This window comes from Suncus etruscus, chromosome 5 (genome assembly GCF_024139225.1).
Source record: "Suncus etruscus isolate mSunEtr1 chromosome 5, mSunEtr1.pri.cur, whole genome shotgun sequence".
Taxonomy (NCBI): domain Eukaryota; kingdom Metazoa; phylum Chordata; class Mammalia; order Eulipotyphla; family Soricidae; genus Suncus; species Suncus etruscus.
Genome location: NC_064852.1, coordinates 93,395,217 through 93,419,593, shown reverse-complemented (window position 1 = coordinate 93,419,593; position 24,377 = coordinate 93,395,217). Strand labels below are relative to the sequence as shown.

The following is a 24,377-nucleotide window of genomic DNA, read 5'->3' as shown; positions in this document are numbered from 1 at the left end:
CGAATACAGAGCCAGGAGTAATCACTGAGCTCCCAAACCAAACCGAAATCAAAATAAAACAAAACTTGCAAATTCTTCATTAGTTTAAACTTTAAGCTTAATACCAGTACTTTATTTGGCGATCGTGTCTGTCATTTTAGCAGGAACTTAGCAAGATAGTTACTGGAGTCATTGGATAGGACACTTTTGTCACACAGACTCATTGCAGGTTGTTTTTAATATAGCCAATCATTTGTATCCTCACAATGATATTCTGTTATGAATATGAAGAGTCTTTGCCTTCTTATAATTGAATTTGCCTCTTAAATCCCCTTTCCTTGGGTTTTATTATTTTCTTTGTTCAGTTTTAGCCAGGCTCTTCTATTAGGCTAGGCAATTTGCCCTCAGGTGGGTTTGCACTTAACTAAGGAGCAATCTGACCCCTAGCGGGGAGCCTAGACCCTCTCTAAGTTGTTGCACTTGACAGGAGTCACTGCATCCCATCATGAGCATCACCAGGAGCACTCTGGAGTCCAGGAAACTTCCCAGCACTAGGGATGTTTGTAATAAATCCTATAAACTATGCAGGGTGAGTGAACAAAATGAGTAGTTTCTTTTTTCTTCTCTGTATGTCTAGCCATTTTTCTACTAAAGAAAAATCATCATGATGTGAGACACCAAGAGGAACATAGGAAGGATTCTATTGTAGAATCAGAGTTCAGTGTAATCATCCATCTTTATTTAACCAGATATCTTAAGGGGCAGCATTAGAGAGAACCTGCAGATCTGCAGGATCTGCTGCTCATCATGTGATTGCATTGTCGAGTGGGCCTCATTATGCGAGAAATGACTCCAAGAGCATAGCTTGTGTGTGACACTGGGAATTGAATATAGCCTTTAAAATTAGCCAAACCAACATTCTTATAGCACCATGATTTTAGGACTAGAGGGGTTGAGTTTGTGTCTTGCCATGTATGCAAAAACAAGATTTCATTTTAATAAAATGCATCTGACCATGATGCTCTTGGGATAAAAATGCAGGAAATAAAATATAGATTTCCTGGTTTTGACCCTAATTTAGAGGAATCTACTTTATATAAATATTTTGATTTCTGATATTAAGAATTATGCCTGCCAATCTTTTTTTTTTTAATTTTTTCCTTTTTATAAGCAGAATCTCAGACAGAAAGTAGGGATGGTCTGCTGAAATCTTACTTGAAAGAACTGGATGTTTGGATGTTACCTATCTATAAATACTGTTTTAGAGGTATTTTGAACAGAAAATGTACCTTGCTCCTTGCCTTCTGCTGCTAAGCATGAATGCTCCGGGTTCTGTGTTGAGAAAGTTAAGAGGTGTGTGATTTTCAGGACCTATTCTGCCCAACGGAGATTTCACTCAATTGCTATGGACTTTTTAGGACATTAGGCAAAGCTTAGGGGAAAAGAGGGTCTTCATCACATTGGGCTGCTATAACCATACTAAAGATAGGAGACTTACCCAGAACCACTGTTCTCCTCTCACAGTCGGGGAAACTGAGAAGTCATAAATCAATGAAAGTAGTGGAGTTCAGGCTTGTGACTGTATCCTGACATGGCTAACAGACTAGGTGGGGAGTGGCATTTATAAAGGCACTAATCCCACTCACAAGGACTCAGCCTTTCCCATTGGCCCACCTTCAAACACCTCTCACTGGATTTGATATTAGATTTCAAGGAAAGGAGCTAGTCTGAACACAGAGATTCAGTCTGGTGCACTTGAGCATTTTGAAATATAGCTCTGCTGCTGAAATAAGACCCATTTCAGTATGGGAGTAGAAAGTCTGCATGGAAGGTCTGGAAAGTATGAATTTGACAAAAGACTGGCTTGCCTGTGGAAATATAGGGTAAAACATATTCGGTAGAAAGTTGCTAGTGGCAATTTTCAGATTAAGAAGCTGCTGCACGGGTCTAGAGAGATAACACGGTGAGTAGGGTACTTGCCTTGCACATGATTGACCCAGATTTGAATCAGCATCCCATGTGGTCCCCCATGCAAAACTGGGAGCGCAGAGTGCAGAGCCAGGAGTAATTTCTGAATATGTTTTGGTATGACGCCTTCCCTCCAAAAACAAAGAAACCTCTACAAAATGAGTCTGGAAAGCACAAGCAAGGGCCCATCTAGAGAAAAGCAAAGCAAAGAGGGCTCCCAAGAATTTGCCTGTTCCATAGTTTGGACTGCATAGCCCACAGAGCAAAGTAAAGCCATCAAAGTCTTTATTCTCAGAGTTTGACTCACAGTGAGCTGGGGGAGAAAATTCCAAATGTGACTTCCACAATGGTGATATACAATTGATTGACACTGTTACTCTTACAAAATACTAGCCTTAGTAACCCTTCAGCATGTAAAAGACTAGAATGAATGCTGAGACAATTCTCACCATCTGGCATTATACTCTTCCTTCACTGTGTTATTCAGAGTAAACATTTACTAACTGAATCTCTGTCATAATTATTTAAATGCACTAAATGCCATTATCATCAAATACTGTTTGTTCATTCGGCCTTCAAATGAGTCTTCCTGTGTCTAACCTTTCTCCATCACACAATCTTCTCGTAGGCACTTTTCAGGATGAGCAGAGTGGGGAAGGCTCCCCTGATTGATAACAGGCCATTGGAGCATTATAAGATGGAGGGAACATCCTCTCTGTGGTGAGATGCTGAGCCAGAAGCTCTATTAGCTGAAATTAGTCTCAGCACTGTGTTTCTCACACAAGCTCCTTTAGTTTTCTGGTCTCTCTGAAACTTCGGTCATTTTCTGAACATTTGAATAGACCAAAAATGCCCCAAGTGGTAGAGCACATTTCTGGCAAGTTCAGAGGTCCTGGTTTAATTCTTGATACCACATCCATTTCATAGCTCTGCCCAAAGTAGCCCTAGAATGGCCCCAGTACCTTGGATATGAACGTGACTGATCCTCATCTGGAAAAAAGTGTTTTAGCAGCAAACAATGGAACACTATGTTCCATTTCAGGAGAAACCAACCTAGTTTTTATAGGCCTGCCAGCAGTCCTGGGAAGGTAGAGTTTTACTTTTTTCCAATTCAATCAAAAGAGAAAGATTTTCCATGCACATGAATATTTAAAATTTTGTGTTTATATGTTCTAATCATATATTTTATACATAACATGTTCTTTATTCCTGACTATGAAACTCATTTAGAAGGTCAGAGAAATGGTACAGTGAGCATGGCACTTTCCTTGTACATGGCCAACCTCGATTTTATCTGCACCACCATATAGAGTTTCTCAAGCCTTACTAGAAGTGATCCCTGAGCACAAGTTCAGGGTTGAATTCAAAGCATTGCCAGATGTGGTCTCCATACTAATATAAATAAATCATAGTAAAGAAAATTTCAGAAAGAGAAAACATTTAAAAACAATGATTCTCAGAGCTGAGCAGTGGCACAAGCAGTAAGGCCTTGTACATGCTAGCCTAGGACAGACCACAGTTCAATCTCCCTGCATCCCATATAGCCCCAAGCCAAGAGCAATTTCTGAGCACATAGCCAGAAGTAACCCCTGAGCATCACTGGGTGTGTCCCAAAAACCAAACCAAACCAAAACAAAACAAAAAACAAAACCCAACAACAATGATTCTAGTACCCGAGAGATAATATAGGAGTTTTGGCACTTGCCTTGTATCTTGCCAAATTTTGGTTGGATCCCCCCACCAGATACAGTCCCCCTGAACTCTGCCAGGGACACTCCTGAGCATAGAGCTAAGAATAGCCTTTGAGTACCACTGAGTATGGTGCAGTAATTCACCCCACCATGGTTCTAGTTACTTAACTGTGCTTTAAAGTCACTATATATGTATGTTTGTGTACATACCTATATTTATACACTCAAAATATATACACACACATATATATTTAAACATAGGACTCTTCTTGTAAGATTTCATGAGCTGCTGCTTTTGCCAGCATAGCCCCCACCATGGAGTCATAGACCTCTTGAATAGGCAAGGAAAGGGTCTGGAGGATACAGGTTTAAATGTCACCCACAGCTGAGGAAGAGGGACCAGTGCTCATGAACCCAAGTGTCCTTTGGGTTTTGCCACACACACTGTCTTTACTGAGAGAACCTAGTTCCAGGCAGAAGGGTGGGCCCTGTGAGGCAAAGTGATGCTACTGGGTTGAGGCTTGTGAACACCAGGGAAAATGGACCATTTGCTATAAAAGTACAGACTGCATCACTGACCACAAATGGCTTAGCAATAGAGAGCTGAATGTTGGGAATAACTTCACTGTCTTAAAAGAAAATAACCTCAATTTTAATTTATATATATTTTCCACATAAACATTTATAGACCAGCTTTCTTCAATCTGTCTGGATACCTGCAGACAGGCAGCAACCTGTGGACATGTGGTAGAAGATCATGATAAAGCTCATAACAATGGAATATAGAAAATATAAAATAAGCTTTTTCAAAATTCAATTTCTTTATTTTAGACACTATGGTTTACAGAGTTGTTCCTAATACAATTATTTCTGGCAGTCAGTGTTTTAACACCAATCCCACCACCAATGGAACATTACCTTCACCCTGGTCATCAGTTTGCCAACCATTCAGAAGTCTACGCCTTTAAAAGTACAATTTACTTAATATTGCTTGGTATAATTAAATAACAATGGCATTATAGAGGGGAAAACTGCATTAAGAGAAAATTTGTGAACATTGCCATATCTTGCAATGAGGTCTTATGTCATTGTCTGAAGGTCTACTAAACTGAACATAGCCATTGAGTATTCTATTGTTGATTCTGTTTGTTGGGTTATGTGGCTTCTATGTTAATTTTATATCAAATTTACTGGGAAATATGTATCAAAGTTTTGGGAATGTCCATGAATTTGAAGATCTGTGTGGCTGAGCTGATGAGCTCATATAGTGACAGTGTAGCTCATAGTGCAGTCAACTGTGAGACCATGATTTTTTTCCTGCTTGTTGGGCTTCTCCTTTGAGAGTTATATGGGTCTATGGTGTTGGTTGTTTGTGCAGACATGGTGAAAGCTCTGGATCATGGGTATTACTGACAGGAGCATCTGGATGTAAAGAGGTGCAATGGGAGTAAAATAAACTTTGAAAGCTCCCAACCTTTAAAAATTCCTCAGCAGGTATCTAAAATTAAGAAAGCAGCTTAAATCTGGTATTAGGTTGAAAAAAATTCTCCATTGATAAAAAGGGATGGCTCTGAAGATGAAGATTGCATTTAAAAAATGCAAATGGGGGGCTGGAGAGATAGCATGGAGGTAAGGCATTTGCCTTGCATGGCAGAAGGTAGGTAGTTCGAATCCCGGCTCCCATATGGTCCCCTGAGCCTGCCAGGAGCGATTTATGAGCATAGAGCCAGGAGTAACCCCTGAGTGCTGCCGGGTGTGACCCAAAACAAAAAAAATAAATAAAAAAAATGTAAATGGGATTTTGCTACCCTTTTAAAAGGTACTTTAAAGGATGGGAGTTAAAACTTCTTTTGAGGAGTCAGAGAGATACTAATGCTTGCCTTCACATGGTGAACCTATCTTTAATTCCCAGCATCTTATATGGCCCCCACTAGCATCTTCAGGAGTAATTCCTGATTTCAGAACCAGGAATAACCCCTGAATATCACTGGGTGTGCCCCACACACAGAGAAAAAAAAAACAAAACTGTTCTTAGTTTGATCAAACTATGATGCTTAATTGGATTTGGTTAAATTTTGCTATTTAGCTTCTCTTATTCAGTCTGGTTGAATTCATTTGAATCCTGTCTGGAACCCATGTGTTGGTTGACTTCTGGAAACATCAGAATTTAAACTAATAGCTCTTGTTAGATAAATGCAGAGGAACGCCTGATTTAAAAGGAAACTAACAGTGGGCTAGAGTGGTGGCACAAGTGGTAGGGCGTTTGCCTTGCATGGACAGACCACAGTTCAATCCCCCAGCATCCCATATGGTCCCCCAAGCCAGGAGTGATTTCTGAGCACATAGCTAGGAATAACCCCTGAGCATCACTGGGTGTGGCCCAAACCCCCCCAAAACAAACAAACAAACAAAACATAAAAACAACTAATAGCACACCTGCCTTCTCCCAACTCTGGTACTAAACTAAACCCTTGTAACTGTTCCCACTATAAAAAAGAAAGCAGCCTCAACTAGTGACAGTGGATAATCTCTGAGCTTACTCAAATGCAGTATCTATACGTAGGGACTCTGACCAGAACATCACTCTTGGACATTTTTCATGGTGCCTCTGGCTTAGGTGTGATTGTTCTCATCTGCATCAGCTCCAAACCCATGATTTCAGGATACGTCATTGAGCTTTAGTTAAAATTGTAGTTATCCCTTGTCCCAGTCTTTCCTTAAACCCTGGAAGCCTAATCTGGAAAATTATGTATTTCCATTCTTATTTTTGCTCATGTTCTTCATTTTTGGGTTGGAATTTAGAAATCTTCTGAGTTTCTCATTTTTTTCACTGTCAAACTATATATTTTATTTTAAAATATTAAACATTTTAAACATGTAACTTATGCATTTATATATGTTAATAAGATGTATTTTATTTCTACAAAAGTAATAAAATTTTAGGGCTGGAAAGAGCACAGGGGTGAAGGAAGTTGTGTTGCATGTGGCCAATCCTGGTTCATCCCCAGTACTACATACATTTGTCACCAATGGTCATCTTTGAGCACTGGGTCAGAATAATACCTGAGCACCACTGGGTGTGGCCCCATAACAAACAAGCAAAATGAATAAATGTTATCTAGTTAGTCTAAAGAACATCTTTATGGACAATTACAGATATATGATATATTTTATTTTATGAATTTCAATTAAATTTTGTTTTTTATATCATTTCATAGCATAGTGCTCTACTTTTTAGTACACAGTGTAAGGGCTTCCCTATAAAATAACCACTGAAGGCCAAGAACCCATATTTAAATTCTCTAGAATACCTTTTCACACAGGAAACTAATGAATTTTGAATAGTTAGATAAATATTATAAATGGGTTTTACCTGTCGTTTCCACTAATTGTTACAAAAGCCACTATTTAGTTTTGTCTAAAGATTGATACAAGTTCCATTTTTATCATCCTCCAAGAAGAGACCTCAAGTATATTTCACTGTTAGCAAAGAAGAGTCTTGATGTAAATAAATATGATATTTCCCCTAGTTGGTCATCCTTATGCACTGTCTTCTATACCAGCTTGCTGGTCTACTCCCATAAGCCCCTTTTGTACTGCCACTTCAAATTCTTTTTTTGGTGGGGGGGTTGGGCCACACCCAGCGATGCTCAGGGGTTACTCCTGGCTCTGCACTCAGAAATTGCCCCTGCAAACTGGGGGATCATATGGTATGCCTGGAATCCAACTGGGTCCCTCCTAAGTCGACCTCATGTAAGGCAAATGCTCTACCACTGTGCTATGTCTCTGGCCCCAAATTTATTTTTCTTTTTAATTTTTATTGAGACCATTGTGAATTACAAGTCTTTTATAGTTGTATTTCAGATATATAGTGACAGTCAATTAGGGCCATTCCCACTACTAGTGTTGACCTCCATCACCAAATTTCCCAGCATGCATCCTGTACCTCCACCGTTAGTCTCCTGGTCTACTAGTGTAACAGGTCCATTTTATGTTTAGATTGTTATAGTTAGGGTCTCTTGATTCTATTGTCATTAACTTTGGGTGTTTAGTTCTGACCTTTTTTTTTTTCTTCTACCCAATGCACTTGAGACCACTTGGGCCATCCACATTATTTTTCTCAATTTGTAGAAATATGAGGTAAAGCAAATTATTTTATGTCTCAAGGTACTACAAACTCATTATTTTTTAAACTTTTCAGAAACCTTGGTTTCAACAGAATTTCTTGAACTTGAAAAATGCTACCTAAATATAATTTTATAGGCATTACAAAGTAGTTGGTGACATATGCAATATAGCTATCAAAATATACCTATCTTTATAAAAATATGTAAAAGAACATTAAATATAAACCTGTTTTATTATGACTTGTATGACTGAAATTTTATGCAATTCTGCATTTGGTTTTCATACAGGCAGAAATACTTAGTGTCCTCAGTCACCGGAACATCATTCAGTTTTATGGAGTCATCCTCGAACCTCCCAACTATGGTATCGTTACAGGTAGGAACTCATTCATTTGACTTTTTTTCTTTCCTCAATTACCTAGCTTTAGATTCCTTAATATGCTAAAATGCTTAATATTAGGTTTAGTCATGAATTGTGTGCTACTGTCAGATGTCAGTTTTGTTGCTATAAAGCATTAATAAAACTGATTATATCAATATAATTAAGAATAGTGTTTCCACTTCTACCCATGTTTAATTGTGCTAATTATATCTGCGTAAATGCTATTTAAATGCACTCGCAGCTGCAATACCAATATTTAAAGGTGCAGTTTAACTAAAATTTTATTTAATTAGTTGGAATGAGCGATGCTTTTTGTAACTCTGTGACCTTTTGCAAATTAAGATTTCTTGAGCTACTCTTGATGTAATTCTTTGCAAGGCATTTTAATCCCATTAGAGCATTCTTTTTTTCAGGATCTCTGACATGAGAACAATATTTTTCAGGTTTGGTCATCTGGGTTGGTAATGACCTTGATCTAAATTATACTTTTTGGAGCAGCAGTTTATAACTGGTCTGAAATGCCCTTTTCAGAAAGGAACACATGGAAAAAAATTTCCCATATAAAAACACAGAAAGGCATATTTCCCATACTTTATATAGTCAGATGAGCAACATTTTATAATCCTGAGTTTCATAATATATAACTTTGACCAAGTTCTTTATATAGAAATTCTTTGATGAGGAAAAAAAACCCAGAGCTAAGGTATTCAATTTCTTATACTGTGGAACTAAGAATTTGAATACTCTATAAAAAGATAATAATACCTTATAAAAATAGATTGTATTGGTCACCTTTCAAAAATTTGGGGCCACATACAGTTGTATTCAGGTCTTATTTCTGGCTCTGTGCTTAGGTATAATTCCTGAAGGTGTTTGTAAGACCATATGTGGTGCTAGAGATTGAACCTAGTTAGCTGCATACAAAGCCTATTGTATTATATCTCTGACCCCTGACTAGGTACTTTTATTTATGAATTACACTTAAAATAATCTTAAGTGTAAAAGTAAACTTTGGTAAAACAATTTCCATTTTGCAAATAAGAACCTAAAACTCTAACTTAATGAACTCCCCCCCCCCCCATCTAGTAGTGATCAGAGCAAAGGTGGTTCTTGCACAGATGCTGCTCTCATGTGCATGCTGGGTTCAGAGGGACAGTGAGTACACTGGTTTCTAAGCTCAAGGGGTTATGCTGCTGTTAGTCCATCTTCTGGCAGTGGACATTTCATTCTGCTTCTACTCTGGTAGGAACTTCCGGCAATGGATGGATTAGAGGTTAGCATACCTTCTTTCCCAAAGCATCGGTAAATCTAGACTACAGTTTTGTTTCACCAAAAATTGACCAAAGGTATAAAACAACCTAAGGAACTTAGTAAGGAATCCATAGTTCTCTTGCCTGTGATCATTCATGCTCTTCTCACCCATTCCCAGTCCATCTCAGTCAGCACAGACTACATACCATAAGCATTGGCAGCCTGGTTGTTATTCTTGAAAGATATTCCCTAGATTTTGCCCATATCTATACCCTTTTCAGTGGGAGTGATGAGTCTGAGGAGTGGGGACAACCAGCTACTCCACCAACCCAAACTAAGGTTTGTGGTTAGGACAAATAATCTTCTTGGTCTGTACAATTGCATACAAAAGTTCCTACAAAAGAATGGAGAGAGTCCAACCTATCCATGTCCTGAAGCTGCACAAAAAAAAAGAAAAGGCCCAGAGAAAAGTGAAAGTAAGGGTGATTTCTTTTTTCTCCTATCAGGCAGTGATTCTTTATTTTTTTTTTGACTGCCAATTTATGTTATTTTATTTTTATTAATATTTTTATTTAAACACCTTGATTACAAATCTGATTGTAGTTGGCTTTCAGTCATGTAAAGAACACCCCCCTTCACCAGTGCAACATTCCTACCACCAGTGTCCCAAATCTCCCTCCTCCCCACCCCTACCCTCCACCTGTACTCTATACAGGCTTTCTACTCCCTCATTCATTCGCATTGTTCTGATAGTTCTCAGTGTAGTTATGTCTCGAACTGCATTCATCACTCTTTGTGGTGAGCTTCATGTCATGAGCTGGACCTTCCAGCCCTCCTGTCTTTTGTCTCTGAGAATTATTGCAAAAATGTCTTTCTTTCTTTTTTTTTAAAGACCATAGATGAGTGAGACTATTTTGTGTTTACCTTTCTCCCTCTGACTTCTTTCTGAGTGTGCTCTTGTGCATAAATGATGTGCATACAGCTCCATCACCTAGATACTCAAGCACTGCTTCTGTATAATCATGGCGGCACAGTTAACTAATGGTCATGCTGGGTAATTTCGGTCCAAGGCCAGACATAAAAATATAAAATGTATTTTTAAATATTTTCTATTTTCATTTAGGCATCATGACTTGAAATACTATTAATAGAGTCTCAGGCATACAATGTTATAACACCAAACCTATTACTACCGGTGTCCAAGGCACTCCACCATGGAGGCATATTTAATTATATCTTTAGAAAAAAAGATTTTATTGATATCACTGTAAATTACAAGTCTTTCACAGTTGTATTCAGGCATATAGTGACAGTGAATTAGGACCATTCCCACCGCCAAAGTTGATCTCCCTCCACCAGAGTTTCCAGCATGCATCCTACACTTCCACCCTTAGCCCCCTGGACTACTAGTGTAAAAGGTCCATTTTGTGTTAAGCTTTTTATAGTTTGGGTCTCTTGATTAAATATATCTTTTAAGAGACAATGCAAGAATATATTCAACAAGATTTATTTTTTCTTTGTTATAATATTTTATGTAACAATAATGATAAGTTTTATTATATAAGACTATTACACTTTCATCACCACTGAAGACCCTCTATTTATGTCACTTCTAGTCTTTCTCCTCTTTCCCTACCTCCTTTCTCCCATACTTAGTAATTTCAGTTTAACGTTTAAAAGTCAGAGCTTATCAAAAACAAGGTTTGTTTTGTTTTGGTGCTACTCCCAACATTGCACAGGGCTTATTCTTGGCTCTGCACTTAGAGATCACTCCTGACATTGCTCAGAGGACCATATGGGATTGAACTTTGATCAGTTGCATAGAAGTCAACCATTGTACTATTACTCTGACACCACAAAAAGCAAGACTTTTTTTTTAATAGAGCAAAGGGCTTAAGAGTACAAGATTTAAGGTGTTTACCTTACCTGCTACTGACTCCAGTTCAATTCCCAGCACCACCTATGATCTGCTGAGCCAGTAGCCCCTGAGAAATGCTAGATGCCAGAATCCATCCCTCCTACCAAAAAGTACATTACTGACTTGATTAGGTGTACACTAGGGAGATCGATATTTTTTATCATTAAGTGTAGCCTGGGGAATTTGGTAAAAAAAAAAAAAAAAAAAAAAAGGAAAAGAAAAGAAAAGAAAAGAAAAGAAAAAAAGAAGCATCAAAAGCAGCCCTTAGGACATAAATCAGAATCTAGAATCCAGCTTTGCTTTTTTTTGGTTTTTGGACCATACCCTGACTATGCACTCAGAAATTGCTCCTGGCTTGGGGGAACCATATGGGACGCCGGGCATCAAACCCAGTTCTGTCCTGGGTCAGCTTCGTGCCAGGCAAATGCCCTACAGCTGTGCTCTGGGCCCGTGAATCCAGCTTTGCTTTACTATATCATATAACCTGTTCAGCCTTTCAAAAGAGTTACAAGTCATGGCAAGACATAGAAGTATATGGCCTATATTCAAGAAGAAAAACCACTGATATAAGACTTGCCTAAGTATTCCATGATACTGAATTTAACACCTAAGGATTTCAATCTTCAAAATGTTCAGAAAACCTAAAGGACATTGTATTTAAAGAATTATAAGAAAGTATGAAAACAATGAATCAAACAATTGAGAATTTCATCAAGCAAGTAAAAAATAAAATTGTAAAGACCCAGCAGAAATCTAGGAGTTAAAAAAGATAATCATTGAAATGAGAAAAAAAAAAAGAAAAGAAAAAGAAATCCCCACAGCTACAATAGCTTACCAGCAGGTTTGTGATATCCAAAGAAAAATCTGTGGATTTGAAACTACGCCAAAAGAAATTATCCAATGTCTTGAAATAATGCCAGCAAAATGGATGGAACTAGAGGAGATCATTCTAAGAGAATTATCTAAAGGAGAAATATAAGTATCAGGTTGTTCTATTCATGTGTAAGCTATAAAGAAACAAAGCAAGAGTTGACAAAATCAACATGAGAACCCCAACAAACTCCAATAAATTTCGGATTCTGACTTCTGAGCAGGTTACAGCGGGAGCAGGAACAGTTCAAAGTAGAGAAAGGTTCACTGGACTGTGGTAGAGGAATATTGGTATTTTAGCATTGGGTGTAGTGTGGGAATGGAAGTTTGAAAAGGTGTAAAACCATACCCCTAAAGCATGCAATGTTGCTGATCAGTAAAAAAAAATGAATAAAAGAGGAATAAGAGAAGAAATAGGGGCCGGAGAGATAGCATGGAGGTAAGGCGTTTGCTTCTCATGCAGAAGGACGGTGGTTTGAATCCCGGCATCCCATATGGTCCCCTCTGCCTGCCAGGGGCGATTTCTGAGCATAGAGCCTGGAGGAACCCCTGAGCGCTGCTGGGTGTGACCCTAAAAGAGAGAGAGAGAGAGAGAGAGAGAGAGAGAGAGAGAGAGAGAGAGAGAGAGAGAGAGAGAGAGAGAGAGAGAGAGAGAGAGAGAGAGAGAGAAGAAATCAAAGGAATGATTCAATGTGAAAAAAATTTTTTGAAGAAATAAATGAGAACATCAGACAACTCTGGGACTATACCAATTGCAGTATTAATCATACTGATGAATTTTTAAAAAGGATTAAAGGGAGTTCAACCTGAAAGGAAATGACAATCCTTAAGAAGAAACAAAGGGTATACAGAAATTAAAAATTGAAGAAAAATACAAAGTACTGCATTAATATATTTGTTGTCATTTCTTCTAACATCTTTAAAAACACAATGTATAAAGTAATAATTTTACTAATTTTTTTACTTTGAAATATATAGATACATATGTTACTATATTACTAGCTAGTAATAGCTAGTAAGATATAAGGGAGAAGTGAAACTATTTTGGAGAAACATTTTAGCATCTTAACTTAGAATTATTCGTTTAATTGGCCAGGGGCTAGATATACTCTTTTCATTCCTGAACCAACACTAAATTCGCTCAACAGATATTGTAAAATGTCAATCAAGGAATTAAAACAATAAAAAGTATCAACAGGTAAATAAAGGAAGAGGGGAACTGACGAGACCTTTAGAAAATAAAGTGGCAGGTGTGTTTACACACCTGATGAGTTCTCAAAGTAAATTAAGCAAAATTCGATGGACATTAAAGGAGACTTCAACTCATTTAGTACCTCATTCTCAATAATTGATAAGACAATTAGACAGGGATCAACAAGGGAACAAAAAACATGACAAATCCTTTCCACCCATTCTGCCTAACTCTTACACTATAGAATACAACTCAAGAAGACCAGAATTTTACCAAATAGTCATCATATCCTGTACTTTCCATCTAAAATGTGTTTTATGACATTCATGGCATCACTCTAGAAATTTTATTAATAAATATTTTTGTGATACTGGCACAATTTTTGAAAGTTTATGTAATGGCCATAGCCTTTTTGTAAAAGAAAAACAATTGGCATAAAATCCGTGACAGTTATGTGGTTTAGTATAGGTACATGTTCTTTTCAAGCACACATCGAACATTCTCTGTGATATAAGTTAGGGCATGGCATAAATCTCATTGTTTCTAAAAGGACTGAAGCAATGCTATGTATATTATTAAACAATTGTGGAATTAAATTAGTAGTCAATATCAGAAACAAATATGAAAAGTCCCACAAATATTTGGAAATTAAATGGCATACTTCTAAATACCAAATGAGTCAAAGAAGAAACATTTGTTGATTTTAAATGAAATGAGTTTAGAATTTTTGTATAGAGAAATGTGCAGCATAAAAAAAATTTAGGATGCTGGGGCTGGAGAGATAGCATGGTGATAGGGCATTTGCCTTGCACACAGCCAACACAGGATGGACAGTGGTTCGAATCCTGGCATCCCATATGGTCCCCTGAGCCTGCCAGGAATGATTTCTGAGCACAGAGCCAGGAGGAACCCCTGAGCACTGCCAGGTGTGACCCAAAAGCCAAAAAGAAAAAAAATGTAGGATACTGGGGCTGGAGCAGTGGCACAGCAGTAGGGTGTTTGCCTTGCACATGGCTGACCTAGGACAGACCGCGATTCGATCCCCCAGTATCACATATAGTCCGCCCAAGCCAGGAGCGATTTCTGAGCGCATAGCCAGGATTAATCCCTAAGTATCACCAGGTGTGGCCCCCCCCCAAAAAAAGTTTTAGGATGCATGTAGAGTTGTCATAGAGGAAAATTTATAGCCTTAAGCATCATATGACGAAGAAAAATCTGAAATGTATTAGCTGAGCCTCAATCTTAAACTACAGAAATAAAGACAAAGAAACTCAAAGCAAGTCAATGAAACAAAAAAATAAAGATTATAATCAGAATGAACTAAAACAGAAAATAGAGGAAAATTTATGAAATTAATTATTTGAGTATTTAAAAGATCAATAAAAATAATTTTTATTTGGAGTCACTAGTACAAAAGAGAAAATAGGCAGAGTAGTAAAATTGGAAAAAAGATAATCCTGCTTTCTAGCCTCTCAAGAAATCTGAAAGGATTTTGAGAACATTTATTTTACCATAATAGATAACAATAATATCAAGAACCTTTTAAGCATAATTTTAGCATATAATATCCTTTTATAAGAGTAAACCTCAGTGAACTACGTATAGGATTTTCTCAGCCTGAAGTGTAACATCTCCAGATGTAGAAAACCTTTTTTTCTCCTAGACTCCCATTTTGATACTTTTAGCATTATTCATGGGCACTACAATAGAGGCAGAGGCGCTGTAGATAGCCAAAGAGAAGCCTATATGGCTTTTCCATCATCAGGTCCAGGTAACATGATTTCATGACCTTAATATAGTCCATGGGTAAGACCTTCTATAACTTTGATGCACAGTGAATGTCAAATGATGAAAACTTTAACTAATGGTGAATATTTATTTTAATGTGTTCTCTAAAATCAATAGAAAGGTAACAAGGTCCTTCCCTTCCCACTTCTGTTCAGTGAGATCAGACAAGAGAAGGAAAAATCATCTAAATTTAAATGGAAGAAGTAAAACTTGGTCTATCATAATCCTATATGTAGAAAATTTCAAGAACTTCACAAAAATATGAAAAATAATGAACACATTTAGCATAGTCAAAATGATTCAAGATCAACATACAAAACTTAATTCTTTTCCCTAATTTGGAAATAAACAATATAAAATGAAATCAACAAACAGATCATTTGAGAGTAATATGAAAAAGACTAAAGCATTTGAGTATAAGTTTAACAAAATAACTAAGATGTGTACAGTTAACAGTATAAAAATATTGCTGAGAGAAAATACAAATCAGAATAAATAGATATTTTTGTTTGGAATTGAAAAACTCATTATTGTCAAGATAAGTAAATCCCCAAACTTATTTGTAAACTCAAAACAATTTCTAGCTAAGTCTCAGCAGCCTTAGTTTGGTTCCCCAATACCACATAAACAAAACACATAACTGGATTTATGGGAAAAACTTAAAAACACTTAATTCAAATATATATTTGTATTTTTTAATACAGGCAGGGGTGTGGGAGGAGGAAGATGGGAGGCATTGATGGTGGGAATGTTGCACTAGTGAAGGGGGCTGTTCTTTTGGTGCCTGAAGCCCAACTACAGTCCCGTTTGAAATCACATGTTTAAATAAAATTTAAAAAAAAATTAAAGGTTAAATATATATATATATATTTGTGTCATTTATACTTTTTAAAAGATGGAAACAGTACAAACATCTAGGATAAAGTCTTTCTTCATGGTTCTAGAAGTTCTGTTCCATCATAGTTGTTGTACTCAGTCTTCTGTAATTAGTTGTCTTGGTTTTTGCACAGATCCTTGGACGAAGCCTACCTAGGATAGTCTTTCATTGTGGGTCCAGAAGTTCTGCTCAGTCAAAGTCAAACCTCTGGAATTAGAGATCTTGGTTATTGTATAGATCGTAGGCCAAATCCTAGGCTAGGGTCTTTTTTATTGGTCCCATGATAAGTTCTGCCCAGTCATGGCTATCAAAGTCAGTCTTCCATAGTTAGTGATCTTGGTTTTTTTACAAATCAAAGGAGTTTTCTAATTTCATCTTACCAGTAGGTGATGAGATAAGACAACCTGCTCTTAGATCAAGTTGCTGTAATTTTCTGATTGTTAGGGTGTCATATCAAAACTGGCACAAATTGGTGCCAGAGCAGTATTAGGAATTTCCCAGGGAGAGTTTGGTTCCTAGTGCTGTTGCAGAGAACTGTGTCTGTTCTATGTCTGGGATCTAGGTTTCAGGATTGGACGGTCACTGTATGATTACATGGAGTCTAAGTTGGGTCCACATGACACATGTTCAGGGTGGGAGGCACCCCTGTATTATAAAATATATGAGTACTTATCCCTAGTAGATAAGAGCTTGTCTCTATACATAAAATTTCCCCTTTTTTAGTATGCCTTTGCAAAAAGGAATGGTTCCATATTATATTGCCGGTATATTTGGGGGTAAGAATGACAAGCTACACAATCTCTGTGCCCTGGTTTAGACCTGAACTTTTATCCCAGGCAAGACATTTGAAAAAAAAAAATATATATATATATAAAATAGAATAAATAAATAAAAATAAATTTTAAAAAAGTAATTAAAGAAAAAAGTGATGTAAGAGGCTACCTTACATTTGGAGATAAACAGACTAAGAGATATTATTATAGAGGTATTAAAATATAAAGGAAATATAGGCTTCCCCAACAAGTCTTTTGAGATATTCTTGTAAGGGGTGAAATCCAGGGCACATTTTCATCACACACCATGGTCTTGTTTAGTTTAAGAAATAATTTGCAGCAGTAAGGAATCAAGTAGTGTCCTTGAGCTGGGTGTTCTTCTGAATCTGGTAGCGTGAAATAGTTCACATTTGTGGGGGCGGGGGATGAGAAGAAGGGCTACAAAGCATGAGTTGGCAAGAGTGATGGTTGTAGTTTCTTGCCGGGGCATGAAATGTGAGATTGAGAGGATGTCCTTTCACTTTGGGAACTGGGTGGTGACTTATTGGGGCAGGAGGTCGGTCTCGGTACCTAATGAGTTAAAAACTGAGGGTAAAGAGGGTTAAATAAGGAGGGATATCCAATCTATATTTTAGCTAGTTATTTATCTTTTTCTTAATTCAATTATTTCTTAAGAGCTCAGACCCATCCTCTGAGGATCAGGCCTCTAATAACAACTTAAGAATAGATCACTGATGTCTGTCTTTATGTGGACAGTGGACTCTTCTCTGATTGCAAAACCTAAATTGTAAACAATCCATGCCTAAAGTGTATATAGCCTCTCTTATAAATTATCCCTCCTCCCCTCTTCAGAAATCCTTTTATCCTTTCATCCCCCTATCTTGTTCCAAGAGTAACTGTTTCTAAAGAAATACATGTCTGCTTTTGTATCAGATATGTCCAGCCTTCACTTCATCGCTTGTCTCAGTTTCACCAAAATGACTTTTTCTTTCATTCTTGGATGAATTTTTACTATTTAGTTTGTTAGTAGTCTTAATTTCTTTCAAGAATAACCCTAATTTTTAGAGGCCAAAACAGGGATCCATTTTTAATACATAATTTTGATGTCTTTAACACATTTCCCAGTGAAAAATCTATAGCCTTATCTTAAATTTGGTTTTAATTCTGTGCTTATCTTTCCTTTAAAACAGAATATGCTTCTCTGGGGTCACTCTATGAGTACATTAACAGCAACAGAAGTGAAGAGATGGATATGAATCACATTATGACATGGGCGACTGATGTAGCCAAAGGTAATGATGCTTCATGTATCCTATTTATTTTTGTTATAACACCAAGTTTTACAAAATTGTTCATACTACAGTTTTAGGCATTCATTATTTCAACACCAATTCCCAACAGCAGTGTGAGCTTTCCTGCACCAATATTCTCAGTTTTCCACCCACAGTCTGAGCCTGTTCCCTTAGAAGACACAAATAAATGCTTTATATATTCTTGCAGAATTGACATGGACTGATCACCCTTCTCAGGGTGGTAACTCAAGTCAGAATTGTGTTCTGAAAAATGTTCTCTGTTTTAGACTAAAGGCAGCAAAATTTTTCTCACTAGAGAGACAATATTTGTCTTTAGGCTCCTGTATTTCTTCTCTCTTTCCTTTCTTTCTCTGAAGTCAAATTCTTTGTTGTTGTTGTTGTTGTTAGGAAAATAAATTCTTTAAGCACCATGTTTACAAATATGTTCATAATTAGGTTTCAGCCATAAAATGCACACTAATCCTTCACCAGTGCAACTTTTCTGCCACCAATATTTCCTATTTCTGAAGTCAAGTTCTAATATGAAATCAGTAGTTTTAGTACAGCCATTTTTGCCTGGTCTGATGATATTGTAATTAAGAGTTTGTTTGACATGTTAAATGGAAATATCAAAATTCTGATTATAGATTGCCTGATCTTAAACATCATTCCTTAGTTACCAATTACCAGAAATGTGATTTATTGTAGGATTAGTTCTACTCATTTTGTATATATGTTGTTAAAAAAATAGTGACTATTTGTAAAAGTTTTATTTGCCCTACCAAATAGAAGCAATTAAATGCTAAATTAATGTCAACTTAGAAATGAAATATTTTAATACCCAGAAACCCCAAACAATTACTCAGGCTACAAAACCCTGACCTCACATTAATTCCTGCAGACTAATGCTTTTTTAAAGCAATGTAAATTCCATTTAATTTTATCTTACCCACCCACCCAAACTAAAGAATTTACAGGGTTGGTTTATTGGTTGGTTGGTTTGTTCATTTTCCTGTTTAATTGTGTTTTTTTTTAGGGGGAGGGCTTTGGGTTTTTTTTGGCCACACCTGGCAGTTCTCAGGTGTTTCTTCTGGCTTTGTTCTCAGGGGTAATTCCTGTTGGTGCTTAGAAGACCATATGGGATGCCAGGGAATAAATGCCAGTCAGCCAGGCAAGGCAAATGCCTCATCCACTGTGCTATTGCTCCATTCCCAAAAATTTATAGGTTTTGTTAACTGTTTAAAATCGATTTGGAAGCATTTTATTCTAGGTAATGAATACTGATATTTATATTTGCATTCTAGCAACCCCAAAAGAGCCACTATGTCCAAATTTAAGTGCAGTAAACTACTTGCATTTTGCTCCTCTAATCTCTATAAAATTTCATTGCAAGGCAAATAAAAAATACTTAGTATTCAATAAGCAGAACTTCTCATACTTTGTTTTTATAGAAGTAATACTTTCTTTGAAAACTTGTCTTTCTAAAAGTTTCTTAAATAATTATACAGATAGGGAAAATGAAAAATAAAATTTTATTAATGATGCACGCTGAATGATGTACTTCATTATTTTATAAGAATAATAAGCTCAATGTTTAGGATGATATACTTAAGGCTTTGGCTGTTTATAGCTTAACTGTGTATTCATGCATCAGACATCTCAAGTCAGCTTTAAAATTTCACATTCTTCAAGGCATTTCTATGTGATATCAGAGCTGAGTTCCAGTATATACAGTGACCACCTATTTTTAAGCTATGCAATGTTGTGTTACAAGGGGCTGCCTAAAGCACTGTGAAAATCCACTTTCATAAATGTAAACACATAGACAAGCAGTACTTTCTTTAAAACACTTCACCTCACAGTCATTTGCTTGTAGGGTACTCAGCCAAGTATATAACACATTATTACTTAAGGGCACTTAGGAAGATAGATAGCAAACAAATAGGCTGACTTTAGTCTCCCTATTTCATGCTGGGCACACTCTAAACATGCCTGATCTCCAGCTGGCAAACTCATTCCTCCTGGCCCTTCTCCTGTAAAGTTCATATCAGAGGTCAAGTCTCCTGGCTCTGATCCGCCCTTCAATTCCAGAGTTTCTCAAGAAGTCTGGTACTCTATGAGAAGAACCAGGAAGAGGCAAAACAGTGAAGAAAAAGCAAGGAGAGAATAGGAGAACATGCTACAACGGTATATCCCAAACCAAGCAACAAAATCATTTTTTTGTGACTGGTGAATTGATATCACAAGCAAAGTATAATGCATTTAGCCTGAGGTTAGAAGAGTAACAAAGAAATAGGTTGTTTTTTAATTAAAATTTTATTATTATATTGGAAATTTTACAAACTTAAAAAGTTATTAAATTATGTCCAATGGATACTTCATTAACAAAAGAAATGGTACAGGAGTATTTTTTTCTATTATTTAGAGATGGAAACAAGAAATAAACTGACCTAGTACAAAATGTTATTTTTCTTTATTTGAATGAGATAGGTAATACTGCAGGAGAAGTTAAATGTTACTGAGGCCAGAAATATACCAGTAAGCTGATCATTTATTTTGCATGCAGGAGGCCTAGGTTCAATTCTAGATACCCCGTGGTCCCTAAACAAAACAAAACAAAATACAATATTACTGGAGTAACTGTGAAGTATATGCCTTCAAGGTATGTATGATCTTTAGTTAGTATGGGGCCAAAGCTGTGGCGCAGAACGGTAAGGCGCTAGCCTAAGACAGACCGCAGTTTGATCCCCCAACATCCTATATGGTCCTCCAAGTGAGAAGTGATTTCTGAGTGCATAGCCAGGAGTAACCCCTGAGCATCACCGGGTGTGGCCCCCCAAAAAATTTAGTTAATTTATGTATATCTACTTCTCAGAATAACTTCACTTATATTCTAAATATTTTGGTAAGAATTCAGTAGTGCATTTAAATATAGATTATCTCAAACATTTATCCTTAAAATTATCCTTAAAAGAATGAAACATTTCATAATTTACTATACATTTTTCTATTTTTCTGTTTGAGTGTCATAAAATCCTTTGCACGCAGAACTAATGAATCCAATCTGTTCTTCAAAATCTTACTCTATTTTACTGCCAACATCTTATAGGAATGAGTACCGAGAAAATAAACCAAGTTGGAATTGGGTTAATGCAAACACTGAAATGAAAACTGAAAGCTTAAGTCTTCAAAACCAAGGTTTGCTAAGAGTGAATGTAATTGGTAGTAGAATATCTTGGTCATTGAAGCACTTCTTGCAGTGAAAACTGTGCTGCTTTTATTGCAGACTTCAGAAATGTATGGTGTTCTTTTTCGATGGTAGAATAAACTATTTCTATCTATAATCAAATAACATCTAAGAGATTAAAATATGATTTTGGGTGCTGGACAGGTAGTATAGAGGGTCAGAGGGTAAGGCACTGCTTTGCATGCAGCTGACTCAGGTTCAATCCCTGGCATCCAATATGGTCTCTTGAGTATGATGAGGAACAGTTCTTCAGTCAGCAGTAGCCGAGAGCATCAATGAATGTGGCCCCCACCAAAAAAGTAAATAAAATATATCATTTTAATTAGTTTTTAAATTTTTCTAATATAAATATATATCTTGTATCTGTTCTTACCAAATCATGGAAGAAAAGACACATGTATTTAGTTTCTGCTATCAAATTCTTGCAAAAAACATGAAAGGTAATCCTAAGGCTGTGCTAAAAATGATTACTAAATATTTTTCTCTTGTGTGAATAGGGATGCACTACTTACATATGGAGGCTCCTATCAAGGTGATTCACAGAGATCTCAAGTCAAGAAATGGTAATGTAATTGTGTGGCTTTCTCTTTACATATGTTATCACTAAATACATGTGTCTCTGTATACAGAGGCTTCCTATATATTTTATAATGTGCTGTTTGTCTTGCCACAGATGCCATGAAAATATTTTTGCTGTGAATAAATATAAAAAATTCTCCTTAATATTTGCAGAGGGTGCAGAGTAATGTGTGATATGTTTACCACGGGATGTTATTTCCTATTGTCCTATAGTAAAACATTGCAAAGTTTAATATCTTTCAGCATGGGCTGGAGAGATAGTGTTGCAAGTGAAATGCTTGCCTTGCACATATTAAACCCAGATGTGATCCCAAGCATGCTATATGATCACCAGAGCACCACTGGGAATAACCCCTGAGATCTCCTGGTATAACCCCAAAACCAGAATTTTTCAGCAAAATTTTCAACAAAGCCATAATTATTTCTCTAGGATAGTTTCTAAAAGAAGTATTGTTATTCAATGTGTGCAATCATGTATTTCTAGTCTCCCTAATTTTTAAAATGTATGTATTCATTTATTCATTTATTGGTTTTTGGACTATACCCAGCAGTCTTTAGGCATTACTCCTGGCAGGCTCAGGGAACTACATGAGATGCTGTGGATCGAATCTGAGTCAGCCATATGCAAGGCAAACGCCCTATACATTGTGCTATCACTCTGACCTTATAGTCTTCCTATTTTTAAATTTTTCTCTGTGCTAGCAGTTTTGAAGAGTTTTTTCAAAGTTACTTCTGAATTATTTTGTAAGACATGTTATCTGATCTAATTTCTCCCCTATAATCAGCACATTTAAGCAAATGCTTTTGTTTTCTTCTTTCCCTTCTTTTTCAACTTTCTAAAATTTGCTTATGGTCCTGAACTTTATAATTAGTAGAATGTGCATTTGAAAATGATTTTCTTTTTTTTATCCCTCGCACCATGATTTTCAGGATTAGATATTACTGCCAAGTGGAAGAAGTAGCAAAATCCTTCTTAGGTTATTCATTTGAAAATTAACAAAGAAAAGCAGTGAGATTATTTAGCTAGCCAGCACCAGCAAAAGTATCAGGGTTTGCAACTTTATTTTTTTAATATCTTTATTTAAGCACATTGGTTACAGACATGATTGTCGTTGGGTTTTCAGTCCTAAAAAAAACACCTTCACCACTGCAACATTTGCACCACCAATACTCTCTATCTACCTCCTTCACTCGCCTGTATTTGAGAGAGTCATTCTACTTATCTCATTCATTACAATTATTATTATAGTTATCACTGTAGTTATTTCTCTAATTGAACTCACCACTCTTTGTGGTGAGCTTCAAGTCATGAGCAGGTCCTTCCAGCCCTCATCTTTATTGTCTCTGGGCATTATTACAATAATATCTTTAATTTTTCTTAAAACCCATAAATGAGTGAGACTAGTCTGTGTCTCTTTTTCTCCCTCTGACTTATTTTACTCATGTGTACATCCATGTGTAGGAAAATTTCATGACTTCATCTCTCCTGACGGCTGCATAATACTTTATTGTGTATATGTACCACAGTTTCTTTAGCCATTCACCTGTTGAAGGGCATCTTGATTGTTTCCAGAGTCTGGTTATTGTGAATAGCACTACAATAAATATAGGTATGAGGAAGGCATTTTTGTATTGTATTTTTGTGTTCCTAGGAGTAGTATAGCTGGATCATATGGGAGTTCAATTTCCAGTTTTTGAGGAATCTCCATATTGTTTTTCCATAAAGGCTGGATTAGATGGCATTCCCACCAGCAGTGAATGAGAGTTCCTTTCTCTCAACATTCCCATCAGCACTGATTGCTCATGTTCTTTGTGATGTATGTCAGTCTCTGTGGCATGAGATGGTACCTTATTGTTGTTTTGATTTGCATCTTCCTGTTGGTTAGTAATGTGGAGCATTTTTCATGTGCCTTTTGGCCATCTGTATTTCTTTTTTGAAAAACATGTCTGTTCATTTCTTCCCTCATTTTTGGATAGGGTTAGATTTTTTCTTTTGCTAAGTTCTATCAGTTTCTTTTATATCTTAGGTATTAACCTCTAATCAATTGAGTATTTGGTGAATAGCTTCTCCCATTCTGTGGGTTGTCTTTGTATCCTAGTCACTGTTTCCTTTTAAGTGCAGAAGTTTCTCTTTTATTTTTCATTTATTTGTTTTTGAGCCCCACCCGACGATGTTCAGGGGTTACTCCTGGCTATGCACTCAGATATCACTGGAAATCGAACCCAGGTCCATACTGGGTTAGCTGCAGGCAAGGCAAATGCCCTATCGCTGTGCCATTGCTCTGCCCCTAGAAGTTTCTCATTTTTAATGTATTCCCCTTTGTTTATCTTTTGTTTATCTTTGCTTCCTCTTACTTGGCTAGTGATTCTCATATTTAAAGCTACCTTTAATTCAATGTCATGAGTGTTCTTTCTAAACTTTTCTGTGTGTCTTATAGTTTCA

General features: G+C 36.6%; 1 protein-coding gene across 1 annotated transcript in view; it reads left to right on the top strand.

The window, feature by feature from the left end:
* Positions 1-24,377, top strand: part of MAP3K20 (mitogen-activated protein kinase kinase kinase 20) — a 199,224-nt gene that overhangs the window by 70,939 nt on the left and 103,908 nt on the right. Inside the window, exons 3-5 of the mRNA XM_049773534.1 lie at positions 8,054-8,141; positions 18,007-18,108; positions 21,853-21,918. Coding sequence (XP_049629491.1) covers positions 8,054-8,141; positions 18,007-18,108; positions 21,853-21,918 — 256 coding nt within the window. The remainder of the gene's footprint in view (positions 1-8,053; positions 8,142-18,006; positions 18,109-21,852; positions 21,919-24,377) is intronic.